Source organism: Gracilinanus agilis, chromosome 2 (assembly GCF_016433145.1).
Source record: "Gracilinanus agilis isolate LMUSP501 chromosome 2, AgileGrace, whole genome shotgun sequence".
Lineage (NCBI taxonomy): Eukaryota > Metazoa > Chordata > Mammalia > Didelphimorphia > Didelphidae > Gracilinanus > Gracilinanus agilis.
Window position 1 is genome coordinate 467,272,552 of NC_058131.1, and position 20,641 is coordinate 467,293,192.

Below are 20,641 nucleotides of genomic sequence, written 5' to 3' on the forward strand. Positions count from 1 at the left end.
ATTGAGAGTATGAATTAGATATCAAAGTTATGGAAGTGAGCAACCATCTCATTCAAGTTAATGAAATTAGACTCTCAATATTAATATTCTTAATTAAGAGCTTAGCAGACATGAGAAGTGGCAAGAAGTTTTGAATATGGACAGAAAATCAGAATATGGTCTGGAAAATCAGAATCCAAGACTTACTCCTAATTTGTCACTAAGTAGCTACCCTGAACAAACTTTGTGCCTCAATTTCCTCATAGCCATGATACATGTTCTCACCAAATGAAAGGACTGTGAATGTATGAAAGCATAGGAACATTGGCTTTAGTGAGGATATCCCTTTGAGATCACATAGGTCCCATTTTACACTGAGGTAGAGGAGTCAAGTGACTGTCCCAAAGTGATGTAGTTAAGTAGCTGGGAATCCAACCCAGGCCCTCAGACTCATAGTTCAAGTGCTCTCACTCACTATCTTACATTCCACAAATGTAACATTTTAACATAGTTTCACATCAGAATTGGAGTAGTTAGAGCTGTAATTATAGATTTTAGTGGCAATTTAGCAAGAAATCCTTCAGTTTTCTTAAGAAACTAGAGGAATCATTCATTGACATTACGAAAGGCTGCATGATGTGGTAGAAATAGTAATGGGCTTTTAATCCAAAAGTTTGTGTCCTAGTCCGAGCAGTTACTAGCTATGACACACGGTCAGGTCAACTCACTTTTCTGAGCCTCAGTTTCCTTATCTAAAACTAATTATTATCATTATTGCACTAACAAAGTGGTTGTGGTAGTTTATGAACTTTAAAGTACTAGAAAAATTGGACCATTATTTCAAATGCTTCAAATATTTTTCCTACCCTTGACCAAAGAAAGCCTTTACAAGTATTATATGTGCTATAAAATCAATCTCTTGTAGGATGAAAACTTTTTAAGGGCCATAGGAAAATATATCATACTTAGTGCAATGTTCAAAAGGTAAAATTTTACTTAAATTCAATCTCGCAGGATTTGCCATAAGATTTTTTCATATATTAGTTGAATGGTACTATTTAAGTATTAGATGCTAAGATATGGCTTTAAATTTATGATTGGTAAAAAGCTGTGTTTGCTTTGGATTATCCTGTTTAAGCCATGGCTCACAGCTAGGCGTCTGACTCTAATGCCTTAATCAAACTTTGCCTCATTTTCCAAAGCAGAATAGGCATTAAGGCTTTAATTTAGAGAATGACATTATCATAGCTCAAATTTTACTTGCCACAACCTGCTGATAGAAAGAAATAAACCCATTTGTCTGGACTAGAATTGAAAAGACACTGGAGAAAAAAGATTTTATGAGGCAAAAGAATAGGCTTGAATATTGACTTGATGTCATCAAAATTGCATTTAAAAGAGAGGGGGAGGGAATTCATTAGGCCTTAAAAATAATAAGAGGGGAACAAAAAGGGAGGAGGTGGAAAGGGACGTAAACTAAGGGAGGAGATAAGGGGGACTGATTTAAAACAAACCACTGGTTTAAAAGGAAATAGTTTAAGAAGAAGGGGTAGAACTAGGAGAGGATACCAAAATGTTGGGGAATACACAGCTGATAATTATAACTCTGAATTTGAATGAGATGAACTCGCCCATAAAACAGAAGCAAAGAGCAGAGTGGATGAGAAAACAAAATCCTACCATATGTTGTCTACAAGAAATACACATGAGAGGGGTGGACATACAATGGCTGGAGCAAAATCTATTGGGCTTCAACTGAGAAAAAGAAGGCAGGAGTGGCAATCATGATTTCTGACAAAGCCAAAGTAAAAATAGATCTGATTAAAAGAGATAGGTGTGGGGGCAACTGGGTAGCTCAGTAGATTGAGAGTCAGGCCTGGAGACGGGAGGTCCTAAGTTCAAATCTGACCTCAGACACTTCCCAGCTGTGTGACCCTGGGCAAGTCACTTGACCCCCATTGCCCACCCTTACCAATCTTCCACCTAGGAGCCAATACACAGAAGTTAAGGGTTTAAAAAAAAAAAGAGAGAAGAGAGAGACAGGGAAGGTAATTACATCCTGATAAAAGGCAGTATAGACAAAGAGGCAACAACAGTATGCACCAAATGCTATAGCATTCAAATTTCTAAAGGAGAAACTGGCAGAACTCAAGGAGGAAATAGATAGTAAAACTATACTAGTGAGAGATCTAAATATTCGTCTATCAGATCTAGATAAATCAAACCAAAAAAAGAGAGAGAGAGAGAGAGAAGAGAGGTGAATGAAATCCTAGAAAAATTAGAATTAATAGGTATGTGGAGAAAAATAAATAGGAACAAAAAGGAATTTTCAGCTACTCATGGTACATTCACAAAGATTGACCATGTTCTCAAAGATGGACCATGTTCTAGGGCATGTTCATAGAAAAATGGCAAACAAATGCAAAAGGGCAGAAATACGAAATATAACCGTTTCAGATTATAATGCAATAAAAATAGTAATTAGTAAGGCACGTGGACAGGCAAATCAAAAACTAATTGGAAATTAAATAATATGATTCTCCAAAATCAGTTAAAGAACAATTCATAGAAACAATAATTTCATTGAAGACAATGATGAGACATCCTACCAAAATCTGTAGGATGCAGCTAAAGCAATACTCAGGGGGAAATTTATATCCTTGAGTGCATATATTAACAAATTCGGGAAGGCAAAGATTAATGAACTGGGCATGAAAATCAAAAAACTAGAAAAGGAACAAATTTAAAATCCGCAGTTAAAAACTAAAAAAGAGATTATAAAAATTAAAGGAGAAATAATAAAATTGAAAGTAAAAGAACTATTGAATTAATAAATAAGACCAGAAGCTGGTACTTTGAAAAAATAAATAAAATTGACAAAGTACTGGTCAATCAAATTTAAAAAAAAGGAAAGAAGAAAACTAAATCATCAGTATCAAAGATGAAAAGGGAGACCTCACCTCTACTGAAGAGGAAATCAAGGCAATCATTAAAAATTATTTTGCCTAATTATATGGCAATAAATATGGCAATCGAGGTGATATGGACGAATATTTACAAAAATATAAATTGCCTAGATTAACAGTAGAAGAAAAGAATACTTAAATAATTCCATATCAGAAAAAGATGTTGAACAAGCCATCAAAGAACTCCCTAAGAAAAAAATCCCCAGGACCAGATGGATTCACAAGTGAATTCTATAAAACCTTCAAAGAATAACTAATTCCAATACTATACAAACTATCTGACATAATAAGCAAAGAAGGAGCTCTACCAAATTCCTTTCATGACACAAATATGGTACTGATCCCAAAGCCAGGTAGATCAAAAACAGAGAAAGAAAACTACAGACCAATCTCCGTAATGAACATAGATGCAAAAGTCTTAAATAGAATACTAGAGGGTATGCCCTTCAATTGGGGAATGGTTGAACAAATTGGTTTATGCTGGTGATGGAATACTATTGTGCTCAAAGGAATAATAAACTGGAGGAATTCCATGTGAACTGGAATGACCTCCAGGAATTGATACAGAGTGAAAGGAACAGATCCAGAACATTGTACACAAAGACTGATACACTGTGGTACAATCAAACATAATGGACTTCTCTACTAGCAGCAATGCAAGGATCCAGAGCAAGGCTGAGGGACTTATTGAGAAAGAAAACTAGCCACATTCAGAGGAAGAACTGTGGGAGGAGAAACACAGAAGAAAAACAACTGCTTGAACACATGGGCTGATGGGGATATTATTGGGGATGTAGACACTAAACGATAACCCTATTCCAACTATCAATATGGAATTAGGTCTTAATCAATGATTCATGTAAAACCCAGTGGAATTGTGCCTTGGCTAAGGGAGGTGAAAGGGAGTTTGGGGAAGAGAGAAAGAACGTGAAACATGTAACATATGGGAAAATACTCAAAATTAAAATTAAAAAAATTGCATTTAAACACTTGTTCAAAGAAAATGCTATAATAAGAGTAAGACCATAAAGTTTAATATAAAGTCTCGCTTTATTTTTTAAAAAATTTACAAGTCTGTCTTTAAACCTCAAGTATACATAGATGAATTATTCATATCTTCCATTATATGTGGCTTACTGTTTCAATTCTCTGGAAAATACAAATAGAAATGAATTTTTTTCCACAAAAACACATCTCCCAATTACATGACACTGGATCCTGATTTTATTTCACATAGCTACCCTAAGAGGCAGCACTCAGGCTGTATTGTCCTGGGTGTGGTGATCATTTCATGCTTGTTTTACTTATGCTAGATTCTGCTTTCACTCCAATTTCTAAGCCTCATAAACTGTTTAAAAAGTGCAGGTTAACTGTATGGCCAGAAAAGCCCACTGAAAGCATCTTGTAAGGCTCGGTGGCACGCAAGAGAAGAAGTATAGCCTCCAGCAAGATCCTGTGGTGAGGCAGCTCGAACATGATTTAGATACCTAAAAGGAAAAAAGAATGCGTTCATATAAAAAGTACAAAGCAATTGATAAAGACTTTTTCAAAGCAACTAATAAGAATACTGAGTACAAAAATCTTTAACATATAATCAATTTTTATATGTGAAAATGAATGATGTGTACCTATAATTTTATAGGCATAAGAAACTCCTGGGTGAGGAAACTCCCTCTACCTCTGTATGTCATCCCCTCTGCAATTTCTAGTCAGTTACCTACAGCACTGAAAAGTTAAGTGACTTGTCTAAGGTAATATAACTAGTATGTGCCAGAACCAGCACTTGAACTTGGGACTTTCTGGCTTCATGGCCTATATTCATTATGCCATGCTGAAAAAGGAGTGTAATTCAATTTACCAAGTGTCTACTGGGAGCTTAGATTAATGTTGAATTACAATAACAGTTTAACCAACCATAAAACTCTGAAGTTTCCAAAAGATGTGGCCATAAAGATCTCTACTAATTAACAATGAATAAAGCCAAACATGTATACTGGCTGGTAGCAATGGCGATCTCCCTCCCACCCCAAGCATGACTTTGAATAGAAATATAACACATGGATAGCAAAATAGCTTTCATATAAACATCAGCAAATATAATAAAGGAAATGTATGAGAAGCCCTATGGTCCCAATATCTCTGAGGCTTAACCTGAGGTAGAACTGGTATCAATTGTAAATATGGAAGATTCTTCTATACTGGATAGTAGGATAGATATTATTTATTTCTGTTCAGAAATACTAAATCTTTTGGCTATGCCCCACATGTCTTTATTCTGGCTGATAAATAAGAGGAAAAAAATGCTCCCATGAGAAGGGTTTATCTAGTCATAACTATCACTACTGAAAATTACATTTTTCAGCTCCATTGTTATTCATTTAGTAATTTATTTTATTCTCTTTGGCCAAAGCAAACATTTAAATACTAGAAGTATGACAGATATGGTACCTAGTTTGGGTAATATTTAAACCCTGTCCAGGGAATATGAAACTTGAATAAGAAATTCATTACATTGAATAATTCAATGATCACAACTTCCAATGTGTCTGTTTTTCATGTGTCGATATTTATCAAACCTATACAAATTGTCAAACTATAACAATACAACAAAAAGAAATGGGAAGAATAAGAGAGAGCACAGAATCTTGTACCTAAGCTATGCTCTCTTAAATCACCAGCAAATTAAATGTCACACATTTTCTAAAGTGCACAGAACCCTAGATTCTAAGAGACTTATGGAGGGATCCCTTGAAAGTAAATGTGTTCATGCCATGTTTAAGTTGCATCTGCCAAATGAATCCCTTCAAATGTTCCTGAACGATCTACTTTTTATCTAGTCATGAGCCCAGGCTGTTATCACCTTCAATTTACATTCCTCAGCCCTTCACAAAAAAAGGATCATCTCAACTTCTATAGTTGTAAAGTCATGGACAGACTCAAGTACACCAGTAGAATGCTTGTTAACTTTGAGAAGTCAACTATTACAAATCAGAACTGGTTTCATTCACAGTTCTAATGTAAACCTCTAAGCTTAAACTCATTAATTTGATTCATCACATCTTGGTCTAACTTACTCCTGGGAAAGTTGAGTCATTCTACCTCTGGCTTGGCACTATGCACATGGCTTTTAATGTTATTCTGAAAAACCTAAAACAGCTGTACTGCTGGCAGGAAAACACAAGATCACCAGGAAAATATCCAAAACAGTTGCATCTTTTAATTTACGGCTATGCACTGTTTCCATAAAGAGTATATAAAGTAGTTCAGTTTTTATAGGTAAAATGTAATAAACAGTCATACTCATTTATGCCATCAATGTAAAAAAGTTTATTTTAAAATGATTAATCATAACTTGAAAACTGTATTTCTTATACTTAAATGCTTTAACAGGGAAATGAACAATATTCTATGTATGAATTATTCCCAAGGTATTTGATTCTTACTACTCAAATCAGTAGACTTAGAATTGTTCCTTTGCATATTAAAGATTATAAACTTTCTTTTTTGTATTCATTTACATTAAATATCCAAAAATGGAATAAAAGAATGATTTTACAAGAATTAGCATAATTATAGTTAAAAGTTTATTATGCTCTTAAAGTGTATGGAGTGATTACTTTTGAAGTTTTTAACCTATTTTCATTATTGCAACTTACTTTAATTCTAATTTAACAAAAAAAAAAATCCAAAACAATTCATTGTTGGCATTCAGACTGTGGCCTTTCATTTTTCTAAAGTAGCTAACCTTAAAGTTCTTAAACTCGTTAATTATTGTGGTGTACCAAAGCATTTTAAAGGATCGGCCACACTGAAACCACACAATGAGAATTTAGTGTTTTGCCTACTTTTCCACATTAATTCACATCTGTGTTGTTTTAATTCTTTCATGACCATTACACAAGTACATCTCTGAACTAAATTCCTGGGGTTTCTGGCAGAGGTCAGTATCATTTCATGTATACCTTTACAAAAGCACCTGGGAAAAGCCCTTGCCAAGTTTATTTCTAAAAGTCAAGTTCAGCTGAGTTCTGGAACCTGTAGATAACTGCTTTGATGAGTTAGCAAACTCTAACATATACTGTCTATTTTTCATGGCTTTATTAGGTACCTATAATCTTATAAGCAGACACTAAGAAAAAGAAGCTTGCTTATTGTGTTTTATAATTTTCACATACTTTATTTTTACTAAAAGTAGCCAGGATAAAAAAATATATATTATTATTTTTGAACAGGGCAAAATGAACTATGTGTTCTCAAATTTTTTATTTCAGATACTTCTAATTTTAAATGTATTGTTGATCTGGGTTATTAAGGAAGTATTTCTTCCTTAGCTTCGGCCCCCAGAAGATTATCTTTCAACTAAAAGCAGAGGATTTCTTTCAAACTTAGATTTCTCACATTGCTGTTTCTTGTTAAAATGGTAGTCTCTCCTCCCAAGGAAGGCAGTATAATTTATATTTAATTTGTTTTACCATTTCCTTTCTTAAAATCCCTACTTTTTCAACATAACAGGTGATAGAGAAAATGGAAAAAATTACCTATCAGATCTAGTGATGGGAGATTTCATACCCAAACTAGATTAAGAGAGGATAATGGAAACTAAAAAAACAAACAAAAAAAAAACAAAAAAAACTTTGGCTACCTGAAATTAAAAAGGTTTTGCACAAGCAAAACCAAATGCAGCCAAAATTAGAAAAGTAGGGAAATGGGGGAAGGGGGAGTCTGGGGGGGAAGGAGGGTTTGTACTGCAAGTTTCTTTGATAAAGGCATCTCATTTTTTCAATATATAAGAAACTAAACCAAATGTATAATAAAAGCCATTCCCCAATTGATATATATTCAAATATTCAGAATAAGAAATCAAAGCTATCAATAGTTAAGAAAAAATGCTCTAAATCACTAATAATTAAAGAAATGCAAATGAAAACACCAGACTGGCCAACATGACAGGAAAGAAAAATTACAAATCCTGGAGGGATACAGGAAAACTGGATTACTGATGCACTGTTGATGGAAACAACAGTGGTGGAAACAGTCCATTCTGAAGAACAATTTGTAATGAAGGCCAAGAGCTATAAAGCTGATCTAGGAATACTGCTACTAGATCTGTACCTCAAGGAAATAAAAAGAAAAAAAAAGGACCCATATTTAACAGTTCTTTTTGTGGTAGCAAAGAATCAGAAACTGAGGATACCCTTCATTTGGGGAATGACTGAACAAGTTGTAGTATATGATTGTGATGGAATACTATTGTGTTATTAGAAATGATGAAGAGAGCTGTTTCAGAAAAAACCTCGTAAGATTTATATGAATTGATAACAAAATAAGTGAGACAATCTACATAGTAACAGCACTATTATAAAAGACTTAGCTAGTCTAATCCATATAGAATGATCCATGACAATTACAAAGGACTCACAATGAAAAATAATTCTTCTTTCTCTTCTAAATATGTTTTGCATGATTCCATATGTAAAATGGGTATCATATTTCTTACATTCTCAATAGATATGAAAGGGGGAAATAAGACGGATGCAATTTAGAACTTAAGATATTAATATGTATTTTTTAAAAGCACTACTTATATTGACAATGAGGCTAAAGCTTTGAACTTAGTTCTATTAGAAATTGGTAGAGAACACTCTCTACTGGAAAAGAACAAGGGTATTATTCAAGAACAAGAAAATTCTCTATCCTCTTCCTCACCCATGAAAATGATCACCACGAAGCATTTTAGCTCCAGATAATAAGGAAATCTCACAATATCATTTCAGATAGTACATGCTGGATCCTCTTACCACTGACCTAGATGAAAATTAAATAAGGAATGTTGAACAAATTGATTTTAAAGATGAATTCTACTTGTATACTACCCTTATTTCATTTAATTATCAAACTTCATAGTAGCATCTTTAATAGTCATAAATGGGTTCAAAAAATGGTTCAAGCAATCATGATAAGTAAACAGCTGTAGAGGATAGAATTTTCTTTTTATGAAGTAGACATTTTAAAACGTTTCCATTTACATTAATATTTCATTAAACAGGCCAGTTTCTTATAAAAATTTTTGTTTTAACAAATTATGATCTCTCCTACCATACACTGAGAACACAAGAAACAAAACCCATTAAAACATGCATAATCAAACAAGACAAATTTCCATGCTGAATATGTTTTAAAAAATTGCTCTCATTCTGGTCTTAGTCCTTTACCTCTCTATCAGGAGGTATCAGGTTTCTTCATTAGTATAAGAATAAACAGAGCCAGTACCCAAATGTTATGATAGAAGGGAGAGAGAGAGAGAGAGAGTCTATGAGAGTGGTTAGATTGATCTCTAGCTAGAGAAAGTAAAAGGAGACAGTAGATTTCAAATATTTATAAGAAAATAATTAATTAGTATAGCTTAGTAAGATTAGATATTGGGTTAATCATTTAGTTAAGGAGTTAAGTCAGGCTTGATATTTTCAAGCACTAAGAAAGTCTCTTGTGAAGCAGACTGGGTACTGGAATAAAGTTTAGTTTCCTTAGTTTAGGGAATTTACCTCAGTCCTAAACTTAACCTTTCCTTTATACTTTCACTCTCATTCTCCCAGCTGCTAGCCCTCTCTAGGTTCTGTGTTGGGCCTACACCCTCTGTAGTGACACAGAGAAAACTCAGCCAGTCTCTACTCAGAGTTGTCCTTCTCCACAAACTTTTCCCAAATATCCTAGTATTTTCCAACACCAACTGTCACCAGCTCTTCAAGGGTTTTCCAGAGGAAAGATCCAACCAACCACCCTCAGAGAAATCCACCTCCAAGTGTCCATTATCTCCAACACTTGCCCTAGGCTCTTGGGAATTTTCTTAAGGAACCACCATGAAGTTTCTAGCTGGCTTCTGTTATAAAAGAGGATAATAATACGAGACCCTGAAAGGTTGTATTGGATTTGATTTTGGTGGGAGAGAAAGCACACTCTCACCCACAGGCCTCTGTGTAGGTGCTGTTGGCAGAAAGGCTGTGCCTCTTCCCACCTGACAGGCTTTGCCAAACTGCACCTGTCAGCTGTCCCCTTTTAACAGTGCCCAGGCAGGGAACCACTGAGAAGTTGTAGGTGGTTAACTTCTCTAGTTCCCCAACCTGGGGTTGGAATGATTATTGACAAGGGCTATTGGTGTGCTGATTGGGTAATGCTGCTGGATCTGACTGCGTGATTGATTCCCCTTCCCAAGGGCTATGGATATAATCACCACTCAGGAAAGGTACTTTGAAACAAAACACTATATTTAAGTCTAGTTAGATGGGGTTAGGAACAAGGGTAAGGATGGAAGATTTGGGAAACTTATTGCTAATAGTCTAGGTTAATGATCAAACTATGTAGATTGCTAGATCAGGTAGAGATTGGAGGTTCTTCACCCTCACACTAACCCTGGCCTGACTTGGCCAGAGCCAAGCTAAAGATTAGGGAAGGCTATTGATGAATATTACTGTTCTCTCTCAGCTCTGTTGACAATGATGGTGATTGCTCTCTAGCTCTCAGTAAGTCAAATTGGGTTGCAGGTACAGGCCTACCTTCCCACTCGACCTCCCACCTCCGAAGTTCTGCTCCAGACTGAACCAACTTGTGCTGTGCCTGGTGGGTATTTATAGGGTTGGCTCCAACTGAATTTTGCCCTGGGTCACGGCATCTGGGTATATTCCAAAGTCTTCAACTGCCGATCTTGTCACTCAAAGTGGTGTCCATCTTGTCCCAGAAATTTATTACAACACTTCTTAAGATAACCCCTTCAATCCTCTTTCTCTATTTCTACTTACCAAAATATCTAATTAGTCCAAATAATTAATTAACTCTTCATTAACTCTAATAGCAAATACCATCAAGGTGCTATCCTATCCGGTGGCTATATTGGTACTTCTTGGGATGGGTCAGAAGTTACATTTTGTTTTGCTACACATAAACATCTGAACATAATTGTTTGGAGGCCCGGATAATGAAGAATTACCTCCATGAAAATAAAGACACTTAACCAGTATCTCAACCCTCTCTCCCCCCAAAAAAAACCAGTAAGCCAGCCAGGGTAAGATAAGGTGACTGGCATTAAAAATAAATTATAAACAGATGTTGTGTCACATGTACAACAAGATGGAGGACTAAACATTGTCCCTGATCCTCATGACTACACAAACTTCTTTGAAACTATCTGCCAAGACAACTTAGGACTATGTAGACACAATTACGATACAATTTTTCATACAAATAAAGGCAGATCTAAACAACAGGAAAAATATTATTACTCAAGGGCAAGATGAGCCAAAAAAATTAAAATGACAGTTATACTAAGTATAACACTATTCATTGTTATACTAATCAAACTGTCAAAGAATTATTTTATGTAGTTAGAAAAAAATAATTATATTCATTTGGAAGAAAAAAAGTCAAGAATATTAAGGTAATCAATGAAAAATGTGTGAAGGAAGGTGGCCTAGTAGTACCAGCTTTCAAACTACATTACAAAGTGAGTGGTGGATCAATAGAATAGATATGATATATAAATACATAGTAGTAAATGACCATTGTAACCTAGTATTTGACAAACCAAAAATCTAAGCTTTGAGGGTTAAAACTATAAGAATGATGTTAGAAAATAAATATTGTTTTATTAGTTTAGGGATAAGAAGTAGAGAAGCTGGCTTGAGAAAGAATTGGAGTTTGAAGCAGATATGAGACAGAGTGTCATTTCAAATGCTTTTTTCTGTGACAGTTACTCTCTCTGGGAGTGGCAACTAGTCTCTGGCAGTTGGCGGAGTCACACACAGGGACTCTCTCTCAGGGCTGGAGGAGGTAACATCTTTGCCTCTCTGTCTGAGGGAAAGACCTGAAGGAGATTAGTGTTTTCTTGTTCCAACTTGGGAAACACTATTGACTATCTAGTGCTGTTTTTCTTCCCTTTACATTTATTTATTTATTTATTTGTTTGTTTATTTGTGGGTTTTTTTTGGCATTTATTAATATTCGTTTTTAACATGGTTACATGATTCATGCTCCTACTTTCCCCTTGACCCCCCACCCATGGCCAACGCACATTTCCCCTGGTTTTATCATGTGTCATTGATCAAGACCTATTTCCAAATTGTTGATAGTTGCATTGGTGTGGTAGTTTCGAGTCTACATCCCCAATCATGTCCACCCCAACCCATGTGTTCAAGCAGTTGTTTTTCTTATATGTTTCCTCTCCTGCAGCCCTTCCTCTGAATGTGGGTAGCATTCTTTTCCATAAATCCCTCAGAGCTGTCCTGTGTCATTGCATTGCTGCTAGTACAGAAGTCCATTACATTCGATTTTACCATAGTATATCAGTCTCTGTGTACAATGTTCTTCTGGCTCTGCTCCTTTCGCTCTGCATCAGTTCCTGGAGGTCTTTCCAGTTCACCTGGAACTCCTCCAGTTTATTATTCCTTTGAGCACAATAGTATTCCATCACCAGCATATACCACAATTTGTTCAGCCATTCCCGATTGAAGAACATACCCTCCTTTTCCAGTTTTTTGCCACCACAAATCTATTGCTGTTTTTATATAGATTTATTTAACTCTAAGAAGAACAAAGAAAACTCTGGTCTTTGGTTTGGACTCTGAGTCTGTTAAGGCTCAGAGTCCTAACTTGATTCTTGTTGAGACTCAAACAACTAGCCTTTGTTATTTTTATAACTTAGAGGCAAAGTTAAAAATTATAAGAATAATGGTGAAAGTTTTATTTAGAATAGTAAACATTTTGGTTAGTCAAATCAGGAAAGATTAGTGCAGCCTGTGAAAACAAGAGAAGTGGTTCCTTATGGAATGAGGGAGTTTTATTTGGGTGGAGTTAGAATCCCTTAGAGTTCGAAATTCTTTTATCCTTATATATTTTCAATAAATAGTTTTTCTATTACAAGAGTCTCTTTAGCATCCTTGCGTCTGGCCCTGAAGAGAAGTTCTTTTATGAGCTTCACTTCACTGATATAAACTGAAGACACTTTGCAAGCACAGCAAGCAGAGTATCAAAAATCAGTTTATAATTCATAATCATTCATTGCCTATATTATTTTACAGTCATTTTTTATTTTTACAGAACTCATTATTTGACAAAAATTGCAGAGAAAATTGGAAAGCAGTTTGTCAGAAATTAGGCATAGACCAACATTGCACATGCTATACCAAGACAAGGCCAAATTGGATAAATGATTTCAATATAAAGGATAATGGGACATTTGCAAAAAAAACCATATTAAGGCATTAAAACATCATAAACTCACAAAAACAAATATTAAGTATAATTGTTATTGATTACAATGTAATATACATTATAATCAATAAAAGATCTTTGAAAATGTATTAAAACTTATATGGAGGAGAAATAACTTCATCTTAAAGAATTAATGAATCAAAGAATAAATCATAGAAACAGCAAACTTTCATCAAAGAAAAAGACAATATTGAGACAATATGACAAAAGTATCTAATCAACCCTCCAAATAAGCACAAAAATAGTCATTCTGAAAAAAATCAAAGATATTAACAAAATTAAAAGAAAAATACAAAAAAGTTCAAAGAAGCCAAATTCATTTTTAAAAAACCAATGAACATTTGCTACTCTGATTAAAAGAGGAAACAGGAAAACTAAACTGGCAGTGTCAAAAATGAAAAAAAGCTGTGTGTGACACTTATCAAATCACTTAACCCCCATTGCCTAGCATTTACTCCTCTTCTGCCTTAGATCTAATACAGAGTATTAATTCTAAGATGGAAGGTAAGGGTTTAAAGTTTTTTTAAATAAAAAAACTGTATTTTCAACAAATGAATAATATGTGAAAAAATTATAAAACATTTTGCTCAATTATATGCTTACATAAATGTTTTAACTTAAGTAGATGAACATATAAAAAATGAAATACTCAGAATTATACTATAAGAAATAGAATTTAAATAACCCAATCTCAAAAAAAAACTATACAAGCAAATCCCAAAAGCAATTGCAGGATAGTAGAAAGAGAACAATGCCAGATGAATTTACAAAATAATTTTATCAAACATTCAGAGAATAATTAATTTCAATATCACATAAAACATTTGTAAAAGAGGAAAAGAAGAGATTCACAAAATTTATTTTATAATAGAATTATGGTCTTAAAAGACAAAAGCAGACAGGGAATGCAGACAAATATTCACATTAAATGTTGATACAACAATACCCAATAAAAGTATTAGCCAAGAGGCTACTTCTACAGCAATATATTTTAAAAGATTATACAATTATTGGTCCAACTGATGGGTGTTCGGCTAAGAGACTAATAAGAAGCTTTACTGGAGGAAGGTGGGAACAAATGGAGAGTCCCAGTCCCCCACAGACCCACCCTGGGACCCCACAGTCACCTTTACTGGCACTAGGACCCCGCCCCTTGCTTCCAATAAAGCTCTGCTATACCACCCTATTCTCATCCCATTTGTCTTAGGGTCGGACCCTCCAGTCAGACTGACAATAGTAAGAGCAAGTTGGATTCACATCAGAAATTGTAGGACCAGTTCAATATCAAGAAAATCATAAAAATAATACATTACATTCATATAGCATATTCTATCTCCACCCCCCAACCAATGACTACATCAATGGTGTAATTAACAAGTAGGAAAGAGGGGCCTTAAGCTGCAATAAGGCTAGCCGGAGGATGGTGCTGGTTGTAAGGATGGAGTGAGCAAGCCTCGGTTGGGCTTGTAACTTGTTTATGAATGTATAAGGATCCAACCCTGGGAACTGAGTGCCCAGAGAAACCTCAATGCTTGCCACCAGGCTCCTTTAAGATATCAGGTAGCTGGCCCTCCCTGTTGAGAAAATGGGCTCCTATTGGTTAATGGCAGGCTGGCAGCAAGTGGATGTAGAATTTCCTGTCCCTCAGCAATGGAATTTGTTCCAGCCCAAACTGCTCAGAATCCCTTCCTGTTGCCTGTCCTCCTTAGCCTTTGATGATAGGGAAATAACCACAGGATTCACTGGGTTAAAGCCATGGGGTTTATTGATAACTGGATAGGGAACAAGGCAATGGTAAGAGGGCTAGGAAATACTAAAATCTGTTGTTGAAGATAATCTGACTGAAGCCAGTAGAAATCCTTGGAAGGTCTAAGCCAGGGGTAGGCAACGTATGGCTCTCTAGCCATATCTGGCTCTTTTGAGGGCCAGATATGGCTCTTTCTGAAGGAGCCATAAAGTCAATTTTTTTTTTCAGGCGCTGTTACAGGAGTGCGCACTGTTAGCAGTGTACAGCTCTCACGAAATTACATTTTTAAAAAATGTAGCGTTTATGGCTCTCATGGCCAAAAAGGTTGCCGACCCCTGGTCTAAGGTGACTGATTCCTCGGTCAGAGTGAAGCAGTCTCTGATTAGGAAATAAAGTTGATCTTTGGGCTAATCTTGTCGGTGATGAGAATAATAATATTGTGTTGCTCTAGAAGATTGGGTCTTAAAATCCTACCTATTCTAGTCCTACCTAGATCCACACTCCCACCACCCATTTCACTCTCACCCCCCGGGCCCAGGGGGTAAAGGGTAAGTGAGTGGTCAGAGTGAAGTCAGGTCAGGAAAAGAACCCAGCCCTGGGTTTCCAGGGCTTTTTATACTCTTGGTCCACTGGCAGTTGATATCTGCCCAGTGGCTCATGCCACCTTCAACATTTCATCCAAGGCAACTGACAGGTTTGCCCTAAGCCAACATGGCAAGGTTAAAATCCTATATTACAATGGAAAAGTGCAAAGAAATCTGAAAAAACCTAATTATACCAAAGCTAAGTGTTTGGAGAGATATTTATTTTTTTCCATTCATGCAGACCCATCCTTATAAAACAACAACAAACTTCTCTTCTACATTCTAGAAAATGAATTACTACAACTACTTAGCTAAGTCTTTTGAGGAAAGAATGCCAATCAAAGACAAATACCACTAGAAAAAATCATTAATTTTCTTAATTATAGAAAATGCTATCTCATGCAAGTAAAAACTGACCACAAAATACCCAAAATATCTAGAAAAGAACTTGAAGATTATGGCTTAATACAAAAGAAATTTTTAAAAAAATTTAATTTTTAAAGTACTTATAAAATATATGCACTAAGAAAAGTTTACTGTGACTACCAAAAGCAAAACTACAATATATTGTATAATACAGTACACAATATTCTATCCATTAATGGAATATATTACAAACAATAGTACCAAGAAGGAGGTGACATTGGAAAAGAATGTTTAATAAACTGGCAAGTTAGTTTGTTAAAAGAATAGTTGGACTAAGTATAATAGTTGGACTTATGTATAAAGAAAACATTTTCCTCCTATTTGAAACATTAAAACATTATTTTCAATATTCAATTCTGTTTGCAGATTGCATTTTTGGCAGCGATAACAGCACATGTTAGTGGGCTATTTCAAATAAAAACACATTCTAATGAATTACATATGACCCAAAATTTTTAATGAGTTTTAAGAATTTCACTTTATTATTTTTTTCATATATAAGACTAGATTTTCCCCATTCGTTATATATCCAAGGGAAAAAAATCCGTATTATCTATTTCTATTTCTTAAGAGAAATCATTTCCACTTGGCATTCCAAAGAAAATGTTTTTTAAAACCCTTACTTTCCATCTTAGAATCAATACTGTGTATTGGTTCCAAGGCAGAAGAGTGGTAAGGGCTTGGCAATGGGAGTTAAGTGACTTGCCCAGGATCATGCAGCTAGGAAGTATGTGAAGTCAGATTTACACCCATGATCTATCATCTCCAGCCCTGGCTCTCAATCCACTGAGCCACTCAGCTGCTACCAAAATGGGCTGTCCTTAATTTTTTTTGATGTACTGTTCCAGAACACACTTGATCTTTTACTTACAAAATGTTAAAAATACTCAATCTAAATCATATTTAATTCTCATGGCACTTTGTTTATACATTATGCAGCAGCATAAACTTTTATAATGTTAGAAGTAAAGCCATTTTATTTAAATTGATTATAAACTAATACTGGCAAGATAAAAGTCACCTTTTAAATAAATTCTTACTGACTGATGCCAACAGTGGCTATACATTTTCCTATGTTAAAAAACAAAGTGAAATTTGGGGGTAGATGTATATAATTTAATACTAGTAAAAGTATAGGTCTAGGAGATAAAATATTGCTCTTGCTATTTAACTCATCAAAAATATATTTTTTGTTCTCAGTTATTAAATGTAGCATTATGCTTTTAAGGATTTAAAAAATAATGATAAAGTTACTTTTATAACAGTCAATGTTGCTGTAAACAAGGGTACCATCTTAAGTTTCAAAACAACTGTTTAGATTCATATTTTTACACTATTCAAACTCATATACTCTTTCTTAAAAACTAAAGAAAATTTTGATGAAGATGTAAAAGATCTACAGAAAAATTTGAAAACATTGAAGTCTGACAAAGTATCTGATAGTAAAAGCAAGATATTTTCAAATTGATAGTATAACTAGCATTTATAATAATAGTCTGTATTTACACAGCATTTTTAAGGTTTGAAAAGAGTTTTAAAATATCATTATATTTTAGATTACTAGTTACAATCCTATACATACATGTATACATACATACATACATATGTACTACTATGGAAGTGAATGAAAATCAGGAATGCATCAATGTTGATTTGTACAAACATAAATATTAAATTTTGAAAATAATAATTATGGGACATAGTAAGTACATAATGAAAGCTGATTGGTCCCAGCTAAAAAATTAGTTCTACTTAGTGTAATTTAATAGGATGTTACTCCAACACCTTTAAGAAATGTGGGAAGTGTTTTTCACTGGCTTTGAATTTTAAAAATTTCTAGTTCCTTAAGCCTGAAGCTGTCTCAAGCAAAATGTATTTACTACTAACACTTACTTCCAGTTTAACATCTTGAACTGGATGTCCAACAAATATCTCAAATTCAACAAGTCCAAAACTGAACTCATTATTTTTCCTCAGGTATATTCTCCTCTTCCTCGTTTTCCTACTAATATTGATGGTACCACTATCTTCCCAGTCACTCTGATTCATCCTTCTTAATGCTATCTACCCTCTGATTCATCCTTCTTAATGCCATCTACCTTCTGATTACCTCCAAATTATTTTGTAGTTATTATTTGTATATAGTTGTTTACATGCTTTCTCCTTCATCGTATTGTGAGCTCCTTGAGAGAAGGAACCATTTTTTGCCTTTCTTTGTATCTACAGATTATTAGCACAACGTGCGCATGACAGGTACTTAATAATTTTTTATTGTTACATGACTTTTTTTTGGAACAACTGTCATATGAAAAGATACGAAGATCCAAAACAAAACAAACAACTCTTTTCTCCCTGTTCTGTCCATTTTCTAATTCTTATAGTTTTAGAAGAATTGTGTTTACACTCTTCCTTTGTTTCAAATACAAGTGAAGTTCTTCTGATGCCTAGTTTCCATATCCCTTTCCCTATATATGTATATTCTCCTTCTCATATACCTTAATTAAGAAAAATAACAAGTTTTACCAGTTCTTGCTCCTTTTTACCTAGCATATTCTTCTAACCTATTTTCTTTTTTTTCTCCCCCATTAAAATACTGACAATATATCATCATTATTAGCCATTTGTAGTTGCTCAAATAGGTATGCTTTTCTCAGTTTGTCAATGTCTTTATATTTTAAAGTTTGTATTCAGCTCTGATGTAATAAGAAATACTGTACTTGAAAGTCCTTAATTCTATTAAATACCTATTTTCCCCTCATATGACTATATTGTTTGTTCATTATAAAACATTATATTCTAAGATCTCTTCTCATTGAGAAGCTGTCAGGTCTTATATGACCTTGACCATAGTTCCTTAGTCCTTGAACTATATGCAATATTTGTAATTTGTACAACTCTATTTAATAGAGGTAGTTCTATTCTTTGATGAGGAAGCTCTGGATTTTGGTTATGACCTTTGATTTTGTTCTAAAATTTCTTAATGTCTCCCATATTTCATTAATTTCTATGTGACCTCTCCTAGTTTTAAGTGTTTACCACTTTTTTCCCCTAAGCTATTTAATTTCCTTCCAATTATTTCCTTTCAATTTTTATTTCTTGTTTCATTTTTTTTAGGTATCAAAGTATATTTATGAAAAAGTCTTTTCCCCTCTCTGCTTTCAGTCATTATGGAATTACTTTCTTCTAAGCTATATTTTTGGGAATCCTTTAATCCATAGTAATTTTTTATACTAGCTGACATCTTCTTTGATGTTAATTAATATTGGTTGATGAGGGGGCAGCTGGGTAGCTCAGTGGATTGAGAGCCAGGCCTAGAGATGGGAGGTCCTAGGTTCAAATCTGGCCTCAGACACTTCCCGGCTGTGTGACCCTGGGCAAGTCACTTGACCCCCATTGCCTACCCTTACCACTCTTCTGCCTTGGGGCCAATACACAGTATTGACTCCAAGACAGAAGGTAAGGGTTTTATTAAAAGAAAAATTAGATATAGATATAGATATAGATATAGATATAGATATAGATATAGACATAGATATAGATATAGATATAGATATAGATAGATATTACAGCTTGAATTCCTGAATTGGAACTTTGATCCAAAGACAAATTCTGCCCCATGTTGTACTTTAGAGTGGGATGGTCAGCCTTGTATGGTTTTACCCTCTCTTGCACAAAGTTTTACACTGTACGAATCCAAGGTTAGGTCTCAGAATTTTTAGGTTAAGAGGTCTTCACAGACCTCTGTTAGTATCTTAGAGTGCTAGAGACCTTGGAGCCCCTATGATCCTGATATGCCCCAGTAAGAATGCTTTTATATCTTGCTGGTTACTGCTACTTTCAAGGACTTTCAAGGACTTCCAAGGATTCCTCCAGACCCTGGTATTTAATCACCAAAGTACTTTCTGACCACCTTTAGACTTTCTAAAGGGATTTCTCCATTCTTGTTGCTTGTGGACACAAAACTATATGAACAATGAATCTTTCTTTTCATAAATGTTTAGTTTCATCATCTCTAATCTGTCAGTTCCATTTGTTTATGAATTTATAAGTTTAAAGAAGAGCAATCTACCAGTACAGAGGGAAAATGAAATATGTCAGGTTACCCAGTTGTTGTGGTAAATGAGATTAAATTTATGAAAGCCTTTACTAGATTGGTGGTAGTAGGGTTCATAGGGGATAAAGGAGAGGGCTGACACCAGGGTTTTAAGCCTTGTGAGAGGAAGAATGATGGTTTCAGAAATAGAGTGGAAACTAAGGATGAAGAAATTGATTGGAGAAAAAATGAAGAATTCATGTTGGACAATTTGCATTTGAGGTGACAACATCAAATAGCAATATCTAGTAAACAGATAAAGATATAGAGCTAGAGCACTGGTAAGAAGTTAGGGTAAGACTTGTAGATCTAGGAATCATTAATATAGAGATGATTAAAGATTAGTTATTAAAATGTGGGAGGGAATTCAGAGATCATTTAGTCCTATCCTTTCACTTTATATAGCTGAGGCTCAGATTTACTTCCTTCTCCAAAGTTCAACAATTACTCCATTAATGATGGAACCAGGACTCAAACTTAGGCCTAATCTTTCCTCAACCAGCCCACCTTAAAATATACATAATTAAAATAAATAAATAAATAAATGAATGAACGAACGAACGAACAAACAAACAAACAAATAAAT

General features: G+C 34.5%; 1 protein-coding gene across 2 annotated transcripts in view; it reads right to left on the reverse strand.

Moving 5' to 3' along the window:
• Window positions 1-3,982: 3,982 nt before the first annotated feature.
• MNAT1 (MNAT1 component of CDK activating kinase) overlaps window positions 3,983-20,641 on the reverse strand; it is a 341,857-nt gene continuing 325,198 nt past the window's right edge. For both annotated transcript variants that reach the window (XM_044664870.1, XM_044664869.1), the window contains one exon: window positions 3,983-4,432. In XM_044664870.1, the coding sequence (XP_044520805.1) occupies window positions 4,312-4,432 (121 nt within the window). In that variant the 3' untranslated portion in view covers window positions 3,983-4,311. The remainder of the gene's footprint in view (window positions 4,433-20,641) is intronic.